We start from the raw sequence: 21,076 nt of genomic DNA, 5'->3' as shown, positions 1-21,076 counted from the left end.
CCTCTCCCCCAGTATACACAGCTTCTCCACCAGTATACAGTCTCTACCCTAGTATACAGTCTCTACCCTAGTATACACAGCCTCTCCCCCAGTATACACAGCCTCTCCCCTCAGTATACACATCCTCTCCCCCCAGTATACACAGCCTCCCCCCCTAGTATACACAGCTTCTCCCCTCAGGATACACAGCCTTTCCCCAGTATACACAGCCTCTCCCCAGTATACACAACCTCTCCCTCAGTATACACAGCCTCTCCCCTCAGTATACACAGCCTCTCCCCTCAGTATACACAACCTCTCCCTCAGTATACACAGCCTCTGCCCCAGTATACACAGCCTTTCCCCAGAATACACAGCCACCCCCAGTATACATAGCCTCTCCCCAGTATACACAGCCTCTCCCCCAGTATACACAGCCTCTCCCCCAGTATACACAGCCTCTCCCCTCAGTATACAAAGCCTCTGCCCCAGTATACACAGCCTTTCCCCAGTATACACAGCCACCCCCAGTATACATAGCCTCTCCCCAGTATACACAGCCTCTTCCCCAGTATACACAGCCTCTCCCCCAGTATACATAGCCTCTCCACCAGTATACACAGCCTCTCCCCCAGTATACACAGCCTCTCCCCAGTATACACAACCTCTCCCTCAGTATACACAGCCTCTCCCCTCAGTATACACAGCCTCTCCCCTCAGTATACACAGCCTCTCCCCTCAGGATACACAGCCTCTCCCCAGTATACACAGCCTCTCCCCAGTATACACAACCTCTCCCTCAGGATACACAGCCTCTCCCCTCAGTATACACAGCCTCTCCCCTCAGTATACACAGCCTCTCCCCAGTATACACAACCTCTCCCTCAATATACACAGCCTCTCCCCTCAGTATACACAGCCTCTCCCCTCAGTATACACAGCCTCTGCCCCAGTATACACAGCCTTTCCCCAGTATACACAGCCTCCCCCAGTATACATAGCCTCTCCCTAGTATACCCAGCCTCTCCCCCAGTATACACAGCCTCTGCCCCCAGTATACACAGCCTTTCCCCCCAGTATACACAGCCTTTCCCCAGTATACACAGCCTCTCCCCCAGTATACATAGCCTCTCCACCAGTATACACAGCCTCTCCCCCAGTATACACAGCCTCTGTCCCAGTAAACACAGCCTCTCCCCAGTATACACAACCTCTCTCTCAGTATACACAGCCTCTTCCCCCTAGTATACACAGCCTCTCCCCCTAGTATACACAGCCTCTCCCCTCAGTTTACACAGCCTCTGCCCCCGTATACACAGCCTCTCCCCCAGTATACACAGCCCTTCCCCAGTATACACAGCCTCTCCCTCAGTATACACAGCCTCCCCCCCAGTATACACAGCCTCTCCCCCAGTATACAGTCTCTCCCCAGTATACAGTCTCTTCCCTAGTATACACAACCTCTCCCTCAGTATACTTAGCTTCTCCACCAGTATAGTCTCTCCCCTAGTATACACAGCCTCTCCCCCAGTATACACAGCCTCTCCCCCTAGTATACACAGCCTCTCCCCTCAGTATACACAGCCTCTGCCCCAGTATACACAGCCTTTCCCCAGTATACACAGCCTCTGCTCCAGTATACATAGCCTCTCCCTAGTATACACAGCCTCTCCCCCAGTATACACAGCCTCTCCCTGAGTATACACAACTTCTCCCCCAGTATACATAGCCTCTCCCCCAGTATACACAGCCTCTCCCCTCAGTATACACAGCCTCTCCCCCAGTATACACAGCCTCTCCCCCAGTATACAGTCTCTCCCCAGTATACAGTCTCTTCCCTAGTATACACAACCTCTCCCTCAGTATACTTAGCTTCTCCACCAGTTTAGTCTCTCCCCTAGTATACACAGCCTCTCCCCCAGTATACACAGCCTCTTCCCCTAGTATACACAGCCTCTCCCCTCAGTATACACAGCCTCTGCCCCAGTATACACAGCCTTTCCCCAGTATACACAGCCTCTGCTCCAGTATACATAGCCTCTCCCTAGTATACACAGCCTCTCCCCCAGTATACACAGCCTCTCCCTGAGTATACACAACTTCTCCCCCAGTATACACAGCCTCTCCCCCAGTATACACAGCCTCTCCCCTCAGTATACACAGCCTCTCCCCCAGTATACACAGCCCCTCCCCCAGTATACAGTCTCTCCCCAGTATACAGTCTCTTCCCTAGTATACACAACCTCTCCCTCAGTATACTTAGCTTCTCCACCAGTATAGTTTCTCCCCTAGTATACACAGCCTCTCCCCTAGTATACACAGCCTCTCCCCCAGTATACACAGCCTCTCCCCTCAGTATACACAGCCTCTACCCCAGTATACACAGCCTTTCCCCAGTATACACAGCCTCTGCTCCAGTATACATAGCCTCTCCATAGTATACCCAGCCTCTCCCCCAGTATACACAGCCTCTCCCTGAGTATACACAACTTCTCCCCCAGTATACACAGCCTCTCCCCCAGTATACACAGCCTCTCCCCTCAGTATACACAGCCTCTCCCCCAGTATACACAGCCTCTCCCCCTAGTATACACAGCCTCTCCCCCAGTATACACAGCCTCTCCCCTCAGTATACACAGCCTCTCCCTTCAGTATATACAGCCTCTCCCCTCAGTATACAGTCTCTCCCCTCAGTATACACAGCCTCTCCCTCAGTATACACAGCCTCCCCCCAGTATACACAGCCTCTCCCCTCAGTATACACAGCCTCTCCCCCAGTATACACAGCCTCTCCCCTAGTATACACAGCCTCTCCCCCAGTATACACAGCTTCTCCACCAGTATACAGTCTCTACCCTAGTATACAGTCTCTACCCTAGTATACACAGCCTCTCCCCCAGTAAACACAGCCTCTCCCCTCAGTATACACATCCTCTCCCCCCAGTATACACAGCCTCCCCCCCTAGTATACACAGCTTCTCCCCTCAGGATACACAGCCTTTCCCCAGTATACACAGCCTCTCCCCAGTATACACAACCTCTCCCTCAGTATACACAGCCTCTCCCCTCAGTATACACAGCCTCTCCCCTCAGTATACACAACCTCTCCCTCAGTATACACAGCCTCTGCCCCAGTATACACAGCCTTTCCCCAGTATACACAGCCACCCCCAGTATACATAGCCTCTCCCCAGTATACACAGCCTCTCCCCCAGTATACACAGCCTCTCCCCCAGTATACACAGCCTCTCCCCTCAGTATACACAGCCTCTCCCCTCAGGATACACAGCCTCTCCCCAGTATACACAACCTCTCCCTCAGTATACACAGCCTCTCCCCTCAGTATACACAGCCTCTGCCCCAGTATACATAGCCTCTCCCCAGTATACACAGCCTCTCCCCCAGTATACACAGCCTCTCCCCCAGTATACACAGCCTCTCCCCTCAGGATACACAGCCTCTCCCCCAGTATACACAGCCTCTCCCCTCAGGATACACAGCCTCTCCCCAGTATACACAACCTCTCCCTCAGTATACACAGCCTCTCCCCTCAGTATACACAGCCTCTCCCCTCAGTATACACAGCCTCTCCCCTCAGGATACATAGCCTCTCCCCAGTATACACAGCCTCTCCCCAGTATACACAACCTCTCCCTCAGTATACACAGCCTCTCCCCTCAGTATACACAGCCTCTCCCCTCAGTATACACAGCCTCTCCCCAGTATACACAACCTCTCCCTCAGTATACACAGCCTCTCCCCTCAGTATACACAGCCTCTCCCCTCAGTATACACAGCCTCTGCCCCAGTATACACAGCCTTTCCCCAGTATACACAGCCTCCCCCAGTATACATAGCCTCTCCCTAGTATACACAACCTCTCCCTCAGTATACTTAGCTTCTCCACCAGTATACAGTTTCTCCCCTAGTATACACAGCCTCTCCCCCAGTATACACAGCCTCTCCCCTCAGTATACACAGCCTCTACCCCAGTATACACAGCCTTTCCCCAGTATACACAGCCTCTGCTCCAGTATACATAGCCTCTCCCTAGTATACCCAGCCTCTCCCCCAGTATACACAGCCTCTCCCTGAGTATACACAACTTCTCCCCCAGTATACACAGCCTCTTCCCCAGTATACACAGCCTCTCCCCTCAGTATACACAGCCTCTCCCCCAGTATACACAGCCTCTCCCCCTAGTATACACAGCCTCTCCCCTCAGTATACACAGCCTCTGCCCCAGTATACACAGCCTTTCCCCAGTATACACAGCCTCTGCTCCAGTATACATAGCCTCTCCCTAGTATACCCAGCCTCTCCCCCAGTACACACAGCCTCTCCCTGAGTATACACAACTTCTCCCCCAGTATACACAGCCTCTCCCCTCAGTATACACAGCCTCTCCCTTCAGTATATACAGCCTCTCCCCTCAGTATACAATCTCTCCCCTCAGTATACACAGCCTCTCCCTCAGTATACACAGCCTCCCCCCAGTATACACAGCCTCTCCCCTCAGTATACACAGCCTCTCCCCCAGTATACACAGCCTCTCCCCTAGTATACACAGCCTCTCCCCCAGTATACACAGCTTCTCCACCAGTATACAGTCTCTACCCTAGTATACAGTCTCTACCCTAGTATACACAGCCTCTCCCCCAGTATACACAGCCTCTCCCCTCAGTATGCACATCCTCTCCCCCCAGTATACACAGCCTCCCCCCCCTAGTATACACAGCTTCTCCCCTCAGGATACACAGCCTTCCCCCAGTATACACAGCCTCTCCCCAGTATACACAACCTCTCCCTCAGTATACACAGCCTCTCCCCTCAGTATACACAACCTCTCCCTCAGTATACACAGCCTCTGCCCCAGTATACACAGCCTTTCCCCAGTATACACAGCCACCCCCAGTATACATAGCCTCTCCCCAGTATACACAGCCTCTCCCCCGGTATACACAGCCTCTCCCCCAGTATACACAGCCTCTCCCCCAGTATACATAGCCTCTCCCCTCACTATACACAGCCTCTCCCCTCAGGATACACAGCCTCTCCCCAGTATACACAACCTCTCCCTCAGTATACACAGCCTCTCCCCTCAGTATACACAGCCTCTGCCCCAGTATACATAGCCTCTCCCCAGTATACACAGCCTCTCCCCCAGTATACACAGCCTCTCCCCCAGTATACACAGCCTCTCCCCTCAGGATACACAGCCTCTCCCCCAGTATACACAGCCTCTCCCCTCAGGATACACAGCCTCTCCCCTCAGGATACACAGCCTCTCCCCAGTATACACAACCTCTCCCTCAGTATACACAGCCTCTCCCCTCAGTATACACAGCCTCTGCCCCAGTATACACAGCCTTTCCCCAGTATACACAGCCTCTCCCCCAGTATACATAGCCTCTCCACCAGTATACACAGCCTCTCCCCCAGTATACACAGCCTCTCCCCCTTGCATACACAGTCTCTCCCCTCAGTATACACAGCCTCTGCCCCAGTATACACAGCCTTTCCCCAGTATACACAGCCTCTGCTCCAGTATACATAGCCTCTCCCTAGTATACCCAGCCTCTCCCCCAGTAGACACAGCCTCTCCCTGAGTATACACAACTTCTCCCCCAGTATACACAGCCTCTCCCCTCAGTATACACAGCCTCTCCCTTCAGTATATATAGCCTCTCCCCTCAGTATACAGTCTCTCCCCTCAGTATACACAGCCTCTCCCTCAGTATACACAGCCTCCCCCCAGTATACACAGCCTCTCCCCTCAGTATACATAGCCTCTCCCCCAGTATACACAGCCTCTCCCCTAGTATACACAGCCTCTCCCCCAGTATACACAGCTTCTCCACCAGTATACAGTCTCTACCCTAGTATACAGTCTCTACCCTACTATACACAGCATCTCCCCCAGTATACACAGCCTCTCCCCTCAGTTTACACATCCTCTCATCCCAGTATACACAGCCTCCCCCCCTAGTATACACAGCTTCTCCCCTCAGGATACACAGCCTTCCCCCAGTATACACAGCCACTCCCCAGTATACACAACCTCTCCCTCAGTATACACAGCCTCTCCCCTCAGTATACACAGCCTCTCCCCTCAGTATACACAACCTCTCCCTCAGTATACACAGCCTCTGCCCCAGTATACACAGCCTTTCCCCAGTATACACAGCCACCCCCAGTATACATAGCCTCTCCCCAGTATACACAGCCTCTCCCCCAGTATACACAGCCTCTCCCCCAGTATACACAGCCTCTCCCCCAGTATACATAGCCTCTCCCCTCACTATACACAGCCTCTCCCCTCAGGATACACAGCCTCTCCCCAGTATACACAACCTCTCCCTCAGTATACACAGCCTCTCCCCTCAGTATACACAGCCTCTGCCCCAGTATACATAGCCTCTCCCCAGTATACACAGCCTCTCCCCCAGTATACACAGCCTCTCCCTTCAGTATACACAGCCTCTCCCTTCAGTATATACAGCCTCTCCCCTCAGTATATAGTCTCTCCCCTCAGTATACACAGCCTCTCCCTCAGTATACACAGCCTCCCCCCAGTATACACAGCCTCTCCCCTCAGTATACACAGCCTCTCCCCCAGTATACACAGCCTCTCCCCTAGTATACACAGCCTCTCCCCCAGTATACACAGCTTCTCCACCAGTATACAGTCTCTACCCTAGTATACAGTCTCTACCCTACTATACACAGCCTCTCCCCCAGTATACACAGCCTCTCCCCTCAGTATACACATCCTCTCCCCCCAGTATACACAGCCTCCCCCCCTAGTATACACAGCTTCTCCCCTCAGGATACACAGCCTTCCCCCAGTATACACAGCCTCTCCCCAGTATACACAACCTCTCCCTCAGTATACACAGCATCTCCCCTCAGTATACACAGCCTCTCCCCTCAGTATACACAACCTCTCCCACAGTATACACAGCCTCTGCCCCAGTATACACAGCCTTTCCCCAGTATACACAGCCACCCCCAGTATACATAGCCTCTCCCCAGTATACACAGCCTCTCCCCCAGTATACACAGCCTCTCCCCCAGTATACATAGCCTCTCCCCTCACTATACACAGCCTCTCCCCTCAGGATACACAGCCTCTCCCCAGTATACACAACCTCTCCCTCAGTATACACAGCCTCTCCCCTCAGTATACACAGCCTCTGCCCCAGTATACATAGCCTCTCCCCAGTATACACAGCCTCTCCCCCAGTATACACAGCCTCTCCCCTCAGGATACACAGCCTCTCCCCCAGTATACACAGCCTCTCCCCTCAGGATACACAGCCTCTCCCCAGTATACACAACCTCTCCCTCAGTATACACAGCCTCTCCCCTCAGTATACACAGCCTCTGCCCCAGTATACACAGCCTTTCCCCAGTATACACAGCCTCTCCCCCAATATACATAGCCTCTCCACCAGTATACACAGCCTCTCCCCCAGTATACACAGCCTCTGTCCCAGTATACACAGCCTTTCCCCAGTATACACAGCCTCTCCCCTCAGTATACACAGCCTCTGCCCCAGTATACACAGCCTCTGTCCCAGTATACACAGCCTTTCCCCAGTATACACAGCCTCTCCCCTCAGTATACACAGCCTCTGCCCCAGTATACACAGCCTTTCCCCAGTATACACAGCCTCTGCCCCAGTATACATAGCCTCTCCACCAGTATACACAGCCTCTCCCCCAGTATACACAGCCTCTGTCCCAGTATACACAGCCTTTCCCCAGTATACACAGCCTCTCCCCTCAGTATACACAGCCTCTCCCCAGTATACACAGCCTTTCCCCAGTATACACAGCCTCCCCCAGTATACATAGCCTCTCCCTAGTATACCCAGCCTCTCCCCCAGTATACACAGCCTCTCTCCCCAGTATACACAGCCTTTCCCCAGTATACACAGCCTCTTCCCCAGTATACATAGCCTCTCCACCAGTATACACAGCCTCTCCCACAGTATACACAGCCTTTCCCCAGTATACACAGCCTTCCCCCAGTATACACAGCCTTTCCCCAGTATACACAGCCTCTCCCCCAGTATACACAGCCTCTCCCCAGTATACACAGCCTCTCCCCCAGTATACACAGCCTCTCCCCAGTATACACAACCTCTCCCTCAGTATACACAGCCTCTTCCCCCTAGTATACACAGCCTCTCCCCCTAGTATACACAGCCTCTCCCCTCAGTTTACACAGCCTCTCCCCCAGTATACACAGCCTCTCCCCCAGTATACACAGCCTCTCCCCCAGTATACAGTCTCTCCCCAGTATACAGTCTCTTCCCTAGTATACACAACCTCTCCCTCAGTATACACAGCCTCTCCCCCAGTATACACAGCCTCTCCCCCAGTATACACAGCCTCTCCCCCAGTATACAGTCTCTCCCCAGTATACAGTCTCTTCCCTAGTATACACAACCTCTCCCTCAGTATACTTAGCTTCTCCACCAGTATACAGTCGCTCCCCTAGTATACACAGCCTCTCCACCAGTATACACAGCCTCTCCCCCAGTATACACAGCCTCTCCCCCTAGTATACACAGCCTCTCCCCTCAGTATACACAGCCTCTGCCCCAGTATACACATCCTTTCCCCAGTATACACAGCCTCTGCTCCAGTATACATAGCCTCTCCCTAGTATACCCAGCCTCTCCCCCAGTATACACAGCCTCTCCCTGAGTATACACAACTTCTCCCCCAGTATACACAGCCTCTCCTCTCAGTATACACAGCCTCTCCCTTCAGTATATACAGCCTCTCCCCTCAGTATAGTCTCTCCCCTCAGTATACACAGCCTCTCCCTCAGTATACACAGCCTCCCCCTAGTATACACAGCCTCTCCCCTCAGTATACACAGCCTCTCCCCCAGTATACACAGCCTCTCCCCTAGTATACACAGCTTCTCCACCAGTATACAGTCTCTACCCTAGTATACAGTCTCTACCCTAGTATACACAGCCTCTCCCCCAGTATACACAGCCTCTCCCCTCAGTATACACATCCTCTCCCCCCAGTATACACAGCCTCCCCCCCCCCTAGTATGCACAGCTTCTCCCCTCAGGATACACAGCCTCTCCCCAGTATACACAGCCTCTCCCCAGTATACACAACCTCTCCCTCAGTATACACAGCCTCTCCCCTCAGTATACACAGCCTTTCCCCAGTATACACAGCCTCTCCCCAGTATACACAACCTCTCCCTCAGTATACACAGCCTCTCCCCTCAGTATACACAGCCTCTCCCCTCAGTATACACAACCTCTCCCTCAGTATACACAGCCTCTGCCCCAGTATACACAGCCTTTCCCCAGTATACACAGCCTCTCCCCTCAGTATACACAGCCTCTCCCCTCAGGATACACAGCCTCTCCCCAGTATACACAACCTCTCCCTCAGTATACACAGCCTCTCCCCTCAGTACACACAGCCTCTGCCCCAGTATACACAGCCTTTCCCCAGTATACACAGCCTCTCCCTCAGTATACATAGCCTCTCCACCAGTATACACAGCCTCTCCCCCAGTATACACAGCCTCTGTCCCAGTATACACAGCCTTTCCCCAGTATACACAGCCTCTCCCCTCAGTATACACAGCCTCTCCCCAGTATACACAGCCTCTCCCCAGTATACACAGCCTCCCCCAGTATACATAGCCTCTCCCTAGTATACCCAGCCTCTCCCCCAGTATACACAGCCTCTCCCCCCAGTATACACAGCCTTTCCCCAGTATACACAGCCTCTTCCCCAGTATACATAGCCTCTCCACCAGTATACACAGCCTCTCCTACAGTATACACAGCCTTTCCCCAGTATACACAGCCTCTCCCCCAGTATACACAGCCTCTCCCCCAGTATACACAGCCTCTGCCCAGTATACACAACCTCTCCCTCAGTATACACAGCCTCTCCCCCTAGTATACACAGCCTCTCCCCTCAGTTTACACAGCCTCTGCCCCAGTATACACAGCCTCTCCCCCAGTATACACAGCCCTTCCCCAGTATACACAGCCTCTCCCTCAGTATACACAGCCTCTCCCCCAGTATACACAGCCTCTTCCCTCAGTATACACAGCCTCTCCCCCAGTATACACAGCCTCTCCCCCAGTATACAGTCTCTCCCCCAGTATACAGTCTTTTGCCTAGTATACACAACCTCTCCCTCAGTATACTTAGCTTCTCCACCAGTATACAGTCTCTCCCCTAGTATACACAGCCTCTCCCCCAGCATACACAGCCTCTCCCCCAGTATACACAGCCTCTCCCCCTAGTATACACAGCCTCTCCCCTCAGTATACACAGCCTCTGCCCTAGTATACACAGACTTTCCCCAGTATACACAGCCTCTGCCCCAGTATACACAGCCTTTCCCCAGTATACACAGCCTCTGCTCCAGTATACACAGCCTCTCCCCTCAGTATACACAGCCTCTGCCGTCAGTATACACAGCCTCTCCCTTCAGTATATACAGCCTCTCCCCTCAGTATACAGTCTCTCCCCTCAGTATACACAGCCTCTCCCCCAGTATACACAGCCTCCCCCCAGTATACACAGCCTCTCCCCCCAGTATACACAAGTCTCTCCCCTCAGTATACACAGCCTCTCCCCCAGTATACACAGCCTCTCCCCCAGTATACACAGCCTCCCCCCAGTATACACAGCCTCTCCCCCCAGTATACACAAGTCTCTCCCCTCAGTATACACAGCCTCTCCCCCCAGTATACACAAGTCTCTCCCCTCAGTATACACAGCCTGTCCCCCAGTATACACAGCTTCTCCACCAGTATACACAGTCTCTACCCTAGTATACAGTCTCTACCCTAGTATACACAGCCTCTCCCCCAGTATACACAGCCTCTCCCCTCAGTATACACATCCTCTCCCCCCAGTATACACAGCCTCCCCCCCTAGTATACACAGCCTCTCCACCAGTATACACAGCTTCTCCCCTAGTATACACAGCCTCTCCCTTTAGGAAACACAGCCTCTCCCCTCAGTATACACAGTCTCTCCCCTCAGTATACACAGCCTCTCCCCCAGTATACACAGCTTCTCCCCTCAGTATACACAGCCTCTCCCCTCAGTATACACAGCCTCTCCCCTCAGTATACACAGCCTCTCCCCCAGTATACACAGCTTCTTCCCTCAGTATACACAGCCTCTCCCCTCAGTATACACAGCTTCTCCCCTCAGTATACACAGCCTCTCCCCTCAGTATACACATCCTCTCCACCCCAGTATACACAGTCTCTCCCTTAGTATACACAGCCTCACCCCCTGTATACATAGCTATGACTCCCCCCCCCAAATCTTGCACTTACCTTCGGGCTCCAGCCACAGCGCTCCCCCACAGCTCCTCCCTGTTCTCCCACCGGCAGTTGCATTGACTGTATAGTCACACAAGTTGGCATGCGCTATGACCTCATCACGGACGCCAGCCTGTGTTCTGCAGAGCGGTGCACACAGGTGCAGGGTGCTGCAGCGCTCTGCCTATCAAGTTAAAAATGTAGTCTAATTGACTTTTCAGGTAGTATGGACTTGCCAGCCATTGGCGAGTCCATACTACTGGCGGCGATCCACACTTCACCCCACCCCATGGCAGTTGCGGCCCTGGAATCCTGCATCTATCATCTATTTATGATATATGGTATCCTGCGGTCACATCCCCTCGCTAGGTCATCTCCACTTGGAGGCACTTCTTGGCAAGGTCCTTTCTCAGTTTGGTGCTCTCTTCTATTCCCGACAGCAACTTTTTTCGTAGCTTTTCAGCTCCTCTGTGGCCCTAATACTGGGCCCCAGGATAAGTCACCTTTTTCATCAGTACTACTTGACTGGCGACAGCGAGCTGCATTTCTCCTCAGTACATCATCCTCTGTGCCATCTGCTTTTTGTTACATGGATAATGTCTGACAGAACATTACGAAACAATGTCAGAACATAATTCTCTAAGAAATAGAAAGAGAAATATGCTGCAGCTGGAGACATTGGGGGTCATTTACTAAGGGCCCGATTCGCGTTTTCCCGACGTGTTACCCGAATATTTCCGATTTGCGCCGCTTGTACATGAATTGCCCCGGGTTTTTGGCGCACGCGATCGGATTGTGGCGCATCGGGGCCGGCATGCGCGCGACAGAAATCGGGGGGCGTGGCCGAACGAAAACCCGACGTATTCGGAAAAACCGCCGCATTTAAAAACCGAAAATGTGTCGCTTGGGGAGCGCTCACCTTCACCTTCTATGGGATGGTGCATTCCGGGGCGTTAAGATTATTTTCGGCGCTGCAGCGCCACCTGGTGGACGGCGGAGGAACTACCATCTTAAATCCCAGCCGGACCCGAATCCTGTGCAGAGAACGCGCCGCTGGATCGCGAATGGGCCGGGTAAGTAAATGTGCCCCATTATCCAAATCATTTCTGCTTCAGTTTATAATCTGTAATGGAGAGCTGTTTCAGGAATATCTCCCTCTGTGGAACTAGTGGGGGCCCCAGAGACTGCAGCCCAGACAGGGGTACACATTACTCCTCTAAACTTTCATTATTATTCTAAACTTTCTTCTACTTAAATGTTATCCTAGCTGGCACATTGGCCGTGGCGTTAGCCTAGCACAGGGGTAGGAAACCTATGGCTCGGGAGCCAGATATGACTCTTTTGTTGGCTGTCTCTGGCTCTCGGGCAGATCTTTAATAAATAGTGATGGCTGCTGTGTGTGTCATAGACTAATCACTGGACACAGGCAGCGATGTTACTACTGCCTACGTCTTTTGTGCAACCCAGGCGCCTTTGCCACCATCGTCTAAGCCTGAGTCAAAGAGAAGAGCGTCGGAGCAATGAGGAGCTGGCTGAAAGGAGCGCAGGTAAGTAAATATTCATTCTTTTTTTTTTGCTGTGACTACCTATTTTTGCGGAGCATGTGCTATGGCTACCTATATACTGGGGGGCATGTGCTTTGGTTAGCTTTCTACTGGGGGGGCATGTGCTGTGGCTAGCTATCTACTTCGGGGCATGTGCTGTGGCTACCTATCTACTGGGAGTATGTGCTGGGGCTACCTATCTACTGGGGGTATGTGCTAGGGCTACCTATCTACTGGGAAATATGTGCTGGGGCTACCCAAATACAGGGAGGCGTGCTGTAGCTACCTATCTACTGGGGGTATGTCCTGGGGCTACCTATCTACTGGGAGGCATGTGCTGTGGCTACCTATCTACTGGGGGTATGTCCTGGGGCTACCTATCTACTGGGAGGCATGTGCTGTGGCTACCTATCTACTGGGGGTATGTGCTGGGGCTATCTATCTACTAGGAGGCATATGTATATTGTAGGGCTCTTACAAAATAACATTGTAAAATATGTGGCATTCATGGCTCTCTCAGCCAAAAGGTCCCTGACCCCTGGCCTAGCAGCTTGCCTAATTGCCACACCAGTCCCACTCGCCACTGCTTTCCTGAAAGCTCCCTCTCACTTGGTGGGTGAGGATAGGCCGGCCAAATGATCTTTGAGGAAGTAAATCTAACACTGATAGGCTAGGACTTTGTGGGCAACTAGCTTAGCCAACAAGGTGGTGGGGTATAGGTCACTCTGCATATAGTGACGCTCCCAAGAAATGCACTGCATGCTAAATGAGATTGAGTACAGGTGGGCTGCACTGGCCTTACATTTTCCACTGTCACACAGTGTCACATGTGTCCTCTTGGGTAAGTGGGGGAGGGAGCGGTGGCCAGGGAAGGAGCTCAGGAATGGGTTGGTCTGGTCAGGACTGTCTTTTATCCAAAAGGTCATCTTCATTGTAGCTAAGGGTGAAAAAAGACGCTGGTCCATCAAGTATAACCTATAATCCAACAGTTGATCCAGGTGGATGCCAATGGGCCAAAAAAATAAAGAAATTCTACAAAAATACAGCCAATTATGGATTATATGAGTTAAATTTCTTTTGTAGACTATCCAGGCCTGTGTATTATATTTCAGTATGTTAGGAAATACTTCACAAATCTATTGCTGAGAAAATCCAGCTTCCCTGGAACCAGAAGTAGGGGCGTTACATGGCACACACCAGCATATTAAAGTCTTATAAACAACTGTGGTTACAACAAACGTGTAGGGTCTGGAGAACAGATCGAAACATCTTGAGAACATCATGTACGGATCAGTATTGCTCTTACTTGGATTCGTTTCTAAGCTCTGTGGTGGTGATCAGACATGTCCTGGTGAGTGCTACAACTATTATACTTGTGTAGATGTGTAGACTCACATCTATTATATGCTTGATTTACTTTTGTTATAGTCACAATAAGTGTAATTTTGTTTTTGACAGAAGTGAAAGTCTTGGGGATTGGGGAATCGGACAAATTGTCAATTCTCAGAGGTTGTCCTGGTCATCCTGGTCCTCCAGGTCAAAAGGGAGAAGTTGGGAAACCAGGAGAAAAAGGTTGGTTTTACAAATAAGATGTTGTAAAACATCTAGGTTGTATATGCTAGTCACTATATTAGAGCCACTGATCAGTGCCTATAGAATATGTCCATATGTTTCATGATCCTTCACTTTAAAAAAAATGTATACCTATGATAGAGACAGTCCATGCGGCTGCTATGTGGGCACCTGGTGGCTTTGGGATGTGGTGTTGCTAGGTGGAACCTGAAACAGGAATAATGTTTTAAAATTATCTCTGGCTATATCCATTCTCTATATGTAATACATTTAATTTCATGATATTTTTTACAGGGGAAAGGGGATCTGTGGGAGTAATGGGAAAGGCAGGACCTCCAGGCCAAAAAGGTTAGTAAGGAAACACAATTGAAACCACAGGAAATGGAGCGGAATAAGAATCACCATATATACTCGAGTATAAGCCGAGTATTTCTGCAAAATGTTTGAGCTGAAAAAGCCCCCACTCGGCTTATACTCAAATATATACGGTAGTACTTACCACCGGCAGTCCCCGCAGCTACTCCTCTGTATGTGTATCCCAACTTATCTTGTTAGTGGCAGTGCAGGCAGAGGCAAATTTATGCCCTTTGCCCACTCACAAACTATGACGCGGTGGTGTTGCTGTTGCGTGACATTATAGCGTGTGCGCCGGCAGGGCACATAGAGGTGTCTATGCCCGCACTGCCAGGAAGACGCTGGGAGCCAAGAGAAGAAGAAACTGGGAAACGCAAGGAGAGGAGGAGCTCTTCTGCACATTTTATTCATGAGGGGGCTCTGCTGGATATTTAATTACAAAGGGGGGGTTCTGCTGGACATTTTATTGATGAGGGGGCTCTGCTGGATATTTAATTACTAAGGGGGGTTATGCTGGACATTTTATTGATGAGGGGGCTCTGCTGGACTTTTTGATACTGAGCAGCGCTCTGCTGGACTTTTTATTAGTGAAGGGATTCTGCTGCTGGACATTTCATTGATAAGGGGAACACTATTGGGAATTTTATTAAACTGGAACGCCTGCATTTCGCACCCTAGGCTTATACTCAAGTATATACAGGACTAATGCAACACCCCTGCCGACACAGTGTTGCAAAATCAAAACTGTAACCAATCAGATATCCTTTTGTTATTTCAATGTAAAAAGAATGCTGGTTGGATAATGAGCTTGCCACCTCACCCCCTTGTGGCTGGAAAGTTCCAAATCAGGAGATCAGTCCTGGAGAAGGTCTTTTGGAGTTCTTTTACTCTACACATTTAAAAAAAAAACACGTGTCTGTAGACCATCGCCTTTGCTGAGTTCCGAATAAACTGTAAGTTGAATGCTTGACCTTGTCTGCCTCCAAGTGATGCCTGTGTAAGGCTGTTACCACCAAGGGCACCACATTCACCACCACCAGGGATCCCTACATATACATCAGGGTTGCCCCAGGGCGATACATCCGAGTCCTTCAGCATCTCCCTCTTCTACTTGCACTTGCCAGAGACCTGCCAGGCTGTGGACAAGGCTTATGTTCCCTGGTACCCATCACCATGACCGCAGACAAGCGCTAGGCCGCACTCCGCCAGCCACTCTGGGATACACCAAAAAAGGCTAGGCCCTGGTGAGGGATGTTGCATCAAGAATCTGTGACAAAATTAAAATCCCAGTCACAAATATGTCAGCTAGACACACAGTATATGGCAGTTTTTGGGGTTACAAGAAAGCTACAATAGCATAAAGATTGTCAAGGTATCGCTGAAGTATGATTCTACATCAGATGTGCCATATGGAACTGTAACTCCTGTAATATATATCATTTTCATACAGGTGAGCAAGGTGAAAGGGCTAATGCCGAGCCACTATACGGTAAGTTATGTTTCTAAATCTGGTCACTTATTTGTTTGAACAACTGTAATGAGATTTTGTTAATATCTTTGTCTCCTAGTTGTCAGGAACTGCAAAGAAGTACAGAATCAGGGGGCAGTTCTCAGTGACTGGTACACCATATACCCAGATGGCCAAAAGCCCCTTAAGGTCCTGTGTGATATGGACACTGATGAAGGGGGGTGGATAGTAAGTATATACAACATGGACATAAGTCTTCTCGATTAATTATAACATAATTTTATATATTTAGTTATATATATATATATTGTAGATTTTTGTAGACCATATTTTCTAGACCAGGTCTTTTCTCACAACCTCCTCTAGGTCATACAGAGACGTTGGGACGGGTCAGTGGACTTCTACCGCACTTGGGATGAATATAAGAAAGGATTTGGATGTCGGCTGAATGAATTTTGGTTGGGGAATGATAATATTCATCAAATAACTTCAACAGGTAATGGGAAGCCTGAGGACCATCTCTTTATTTACCGTTGCTGCTCTTTGCTGGTCTTATTTTCGTGGTTTTAATGATGAACAGACCTTACTTAGATGTTATTGACTTGTCCTGGATTAGATGACCTGCTGCTTCTTTACTTGGTGTAGTGATAACTAATGTGATTTTACATTTTTTGAGATAAGCTATAGCATTGGCCCAGATTTATTAAAAGTGAGGCAAACTGCACAAAGGTTATTGAACAGGCGCACCCTGCGCTGCTCGGGAAGTGTGCGCCATTTTTTGGTGCAGCTTTAGGAGGAGGAGGGAAGACAGGTGGGAAAGGGATGAGTATTACTGTTTATTATATATTTTTTATTATTTTACATTGTGGTGGCCCACTAATGGACCTGGAATCCTAGAGCCTACCAGAGGTACTAAGCTTCAAGGCCCAATCATCCTATTTACAGGATATTTGGGTCCATTTTTATGTCAGGACATGTCTCAGACCAGAGAGTTCACCTTTTCTTCCCGGTGCATGTGAGCGCTGATCTTGCAACACAATTTGGTCATTAAATTCTGTGGTTTGTCCGAATCAGTTGGGTTTTCCGACATCCACGCCCCCCGATTTGTGTTGCATGCAAGACGGCGCCGATGCGCCACAATCTGATTGCGTGCGCCAAAAACCCAGAGCAATTCAGGGCAAAACAGTAAAAAGTTTGGAAACAGGCCAAAAAAAGCGGTGTTTGGACCCTTTGACTATGGGCTTATTTACTGAGGGTCCGAACGCCGCACTTTCGTTGGGTTTTTTGAATATTTCCGTTTTGCGCCAAATTGGATTGTGGCGCACCGGCTTTCACGCAACAGAAATCGGGGGTCCTGGCCGTCCGACAACCAGACGGATTCGGAAAAACCACAGAATTTAAAAAACTAAATTGTGTCGGAAGATCAGCACTTACATGCACCGGGAAGAAGAAGGTGAACTCCGGCGGACTTCGGCGCAGCAGCGACACCTGCTGGATATCGGGCGCACGACCTTAGTGAATCCCGGCAGACCCTAATCCTCGTCGGACAACGCACCGCTGGATCGCGACTGGACCGGGAAAGTAAATGCATGTCCTCTCCCACCACTTATTCTAGCTGATGCCTAAATACAGCTAAAGTTGGCTGTGCATAAAACATTTTGGCCTAACCCTTATGGTGACCACAAATAATAAGATATAACCTTCCAAGGCCCATTCTAGTCACCTATATCTATATTTCTTTTTTCTAAACCCTTGTGCATATCTTTGTCTGCAAAGGAACATGGGAATTACGTGTGGATCTACAAGATTTTGAAGGGAAAAAGGTGTTTGCCAAGTATACAAGCTTCAAGGTCTTGGATGAATCTGAGAAATATACATTACAAATCGGAGCCTTTAAGGAAGGAACTGCAGGTGAGCGGTGATAAACCAAAATCTACTGACTCCAGGATACATAGGTGCCTCTTCTCTTCTATGTATGTGGCATCTGTAATGGTTTTCAGTGGAATTACCTAATACATGTAATTATGCAGGATAGTGAACCCTTAGTGGCTGACAAACAGTTCTGATATCTGATGTCTCTATCATTTTGCAGGGGATTCCATGGGAGGTCTAAGCAACGTGAAATTTTCTACTAGAGATGAAGATAATGACACTTCTGAGAACAGCTGTTCCCTAATGTACAAGGGCGGCTGGTGGTATACCAATTGTCACTCATCAAACCTTAATGGGTTATACCACCTAGGAGACCACACGTCATTTGCAGATGGCATCAACTGGTACTCTGCAAGAGAGTATAACTACTCATTCCAGCACGCGGAGATGAAGATTAGGCCTGTTTAGTAAAAGATAGAGGAACAGTCACGGAATCTAAGAGTTCTAAATGCCAAAATATATAGCGTGGGTATCTATGATCAGTAAAGGTTTAATGTTACTCTCTGGGGCACAATTCCCAGCATACTGCAAGGACTTGAGCTTATTTCCCCCCTTATATCACCTCTATGCCAAGTGGACGTTGGTTGCGCCATCTTGACATCGCTCAACAGGTGGGTCTATCAGGAAGCCGGAGCCTTATTACCGAATCAGCCAGTGACAGGGGCACCAAAATACACTCCCACATTTAGCGCCAGCATATGATAAATGTAACCCCTGTGTAATTGACAGAGGACATAATCTTGGGCCCTTCCACATGAGTGAAAGAGTTAAAGGGAACCGACCACCACGATTCTTCCTATAAAGATAGAACCGGTGCTAGGTGCATGAATTGGACGTGAGGATAGCCCTTTTTACAGCTAATCCTCACAGCCCCGCTATCTTTTTAAAATCTTTAATACTCTAATATGTAAATTTTCTAAAGAGGCTACTAGGGCGTGGAGTAGCCTCTTTTCTCCTCCTATCCTGACATCTTCGGCACGCAGCCCTTGTCCGAGAAGCCAGCGTTCTACGCATGCGCAGAACACAGGCCCGCAGCTGCGCGGCCACAGCTCCAAGGCCGGAGCTACTGCGCATGAGCAGAACTCTGGCTTCTCGGACGTGTCAGGGTAGGAGGAGTAAAGAGGCTAGCCAGGACGTGAGGATTAGCTCTAAAAAGGGCTATCCTTTTTTCCCATACATCCACTTACCACCCATTCTACCTTCATAGGTAGAATCATGGTGGTAGGTTCCCTTTAAAGTTCAAGTGTTACCTAAGATTATCAGTGTCAGAGCAGAGCATATAAGGAAGGGACACACCCTAGTGATGTGCTCAGTTAGTGTGTCCTCAGTCTGTGAGTGTGAGTGTCAGCAGGAGCTTGACCACAGGCAAAATCCCATCACCTGTAGCTCACAGAGGTAGAGAAAGATAACCCCATCACCAAGGTGAGAGACTAAGGATCCCCAAGTCACCCAGTCTCCAGGAGCGGCTGGATGAATGTCCCAGTATAGAAGCCAAGGCCTACAACAAGGAGACCAGAGAGAAGCCAGAGGGGCTTAGACCTGGATATACAGGGCCAGAGAAGATAAAGAGCACTGCCACAGGGACAGGGGAGTGCAGCTAAGTGTCAGTTTGGGGCTTGGATCTTAATACAGGACTGTATTTCAGATTACAGAGATTGGTGAGATTAATCTGCTAGCAATTGTGACCCTAGAGCTAGTAAGGCACCCTAAGAAGCAGACCGCCACTTGAGGGACCCACCATCATAAAATCTCTGCGTGGGACACTATGGTTTAACCCCGCTGCAGCCTTGCCACATGAGCGAGGGGTTCCTGCATCTGTCCTGCTGACTGTCGCCAACAGGCAAAAAAGTGGCCCCCGTCTGCTGCAAATCTACAACCAGATGAAGGACACATTCATTCTTATGAATGGATGGAGCAACAGAATAAACATGTGCCTACCATTCAATGCATTCTCTAAGGCACTGCTGGATATAGCTGAGCTCTGTACTTTACTCCCGCTGGGATAACATTTAACCTTGGGATGACAACCCCTGCAGTACATCACGTGTCTTGTCATGGTTTATAGCCTCATAAAGTAGAAGATACTGGAGTCAAGAGCAATCTTGGAAGCTGAGATTAAGGAATAATCCATGTGTAAGGTATAGCATACTACAAAGACAAACAAAGTACAGCAAGCAGAGAAATAGTGAATTAGGGTCCATTTTTATTTTGCAGTTTGTTGCCATTTCAGTTATTGTTACTGGTCATTGAGATACCTGAAATCTAACTAATAAACGAATAAAGAAAATAAGTCTCTGCCCTCTCTCTGTAGCATATAAGAAGGCCAGTCATGGTGTCTACCACTACCTCGTACATAGACAACAGGGAATATCTCCAGTCTGGTATCTTGTTGTATGATGAATCCTCCACATGATGGAGCCCGCTATTGAATATCCAAACTTTTTGAAAGTCCTATTTTGCTCACATTCTGATAAATACATAGAAGTAAGTAAAAAAAGGTTACTGACCTGTTCTGCCCAGGGACGGCATAATGGCCTGGCAGAGTGGGCAATTGTCCAGGGCCCCCAGCCATTGCAGAATGTCTGTATGTATGGATGACTAGTGCAGCCGCTCATATCACCCATCACTTGTACGGATCTGCCCCCCATGACGTCATTGCACCATGTCTTCATGCAATTCCGTAAGGCTGCCGGGAGCAGGAGGCGCGGTATGATGACATCACTGTAACCCGTCCTGCAATTCCAGAAGAAGAGGAGGTGGGAAGACAGGTGGGAGAGAGATGAGTATTACTGTTTTTATATATTTTAAATAATTTTACATTGTGAAGGGGAAGCACATTATCAGTGGCATTACTGGGGGCTGTGAGGGACATTGGGGGGGCTGTG

The 21,076-nt window shown here is 49.7% G+C and overlaps 1 protein-coding gene across 2 annotated transcripts; it reads left to right on the top strand.

Moving 5' to 3' along the window:
- The first annotated feature begins 14,090 nt into the window (after positions 1–14,090).
- LOC140077175 (ficolin-2-like) lies at positions 14,091–20,462 on the top strand. 2 transcript variants are annotated; one of them, XM_072124124.1, is made up of 8 exons: positions 14,091–14,216; positions 14,324–14,437; positions 14,732–14,785; positions 16,242–16,280; positions 16,360–16,487; positions 16,626–16,755; positions 18,036–18,170; positions 18,352–20,462. In XM_072124124.1, exons 1-8 carry the CDS (start codon positions 14,147–14,149, stop codon positions 18,597–18,599), a joined length of 918 nt encoding a protein of 305 aa, XP_071980225.1. In that variant the 5' UTR covers positions 14,091–14,146; the 3' UTR covers positions 18,600–20,462. The 2 variants fall into 2 exon arrangements, with proteins under 2 accessions (XP_071980225.1, XP_071980226.1); XM_072124125.1 differs by lacking the exon at positions 14,732–14,785.
- Positions 20,463–21,076: the final 614 nt, after the last annotated feature.

This window comes from Engystomops pustulosus, chromosome 9 (assembly GCF_040894005.1).
Source record: "Engystomops pustulosus chromosome 9, aEngPut4.maternal, whole genome shotgun sequence".
Classification (NCBI taxonomy): domain Eukaryota; kingdom Metazoa; phylum Chordata; class Amphibia; order Anura; family Leptodactylidae; genus Engystomops; species Engystomops pustulosus.
This window is presented reverse-complemented; position numbering and strand designations above follow the sequence as displayed.

Bases quoted from the DNA above. Each gene is read 5' to 3' on its own strand.
- LOC140077175 (XM_072124124.1), top strand. From the start codon at position 14,147: ATGTACGGATCAGTATTGCTCTTACTTGGATTCGTTTCTAAGCTCTGT. The intron at 16,488-16,625 runs GTAAGTATATAC...AACCTCCTCTAG, and splicing joins CTGATGAAGGGGGGTGGATA to GTCATACAGAGACGTTGGGA. The intron at 18,171-18,351 runs GTGAGCGGTGAT...ATCATTTTGCAG, and splicing joins CTTTAAGGAAGGAACTGCAG to GGGATTCCATGGGAGGTCTA.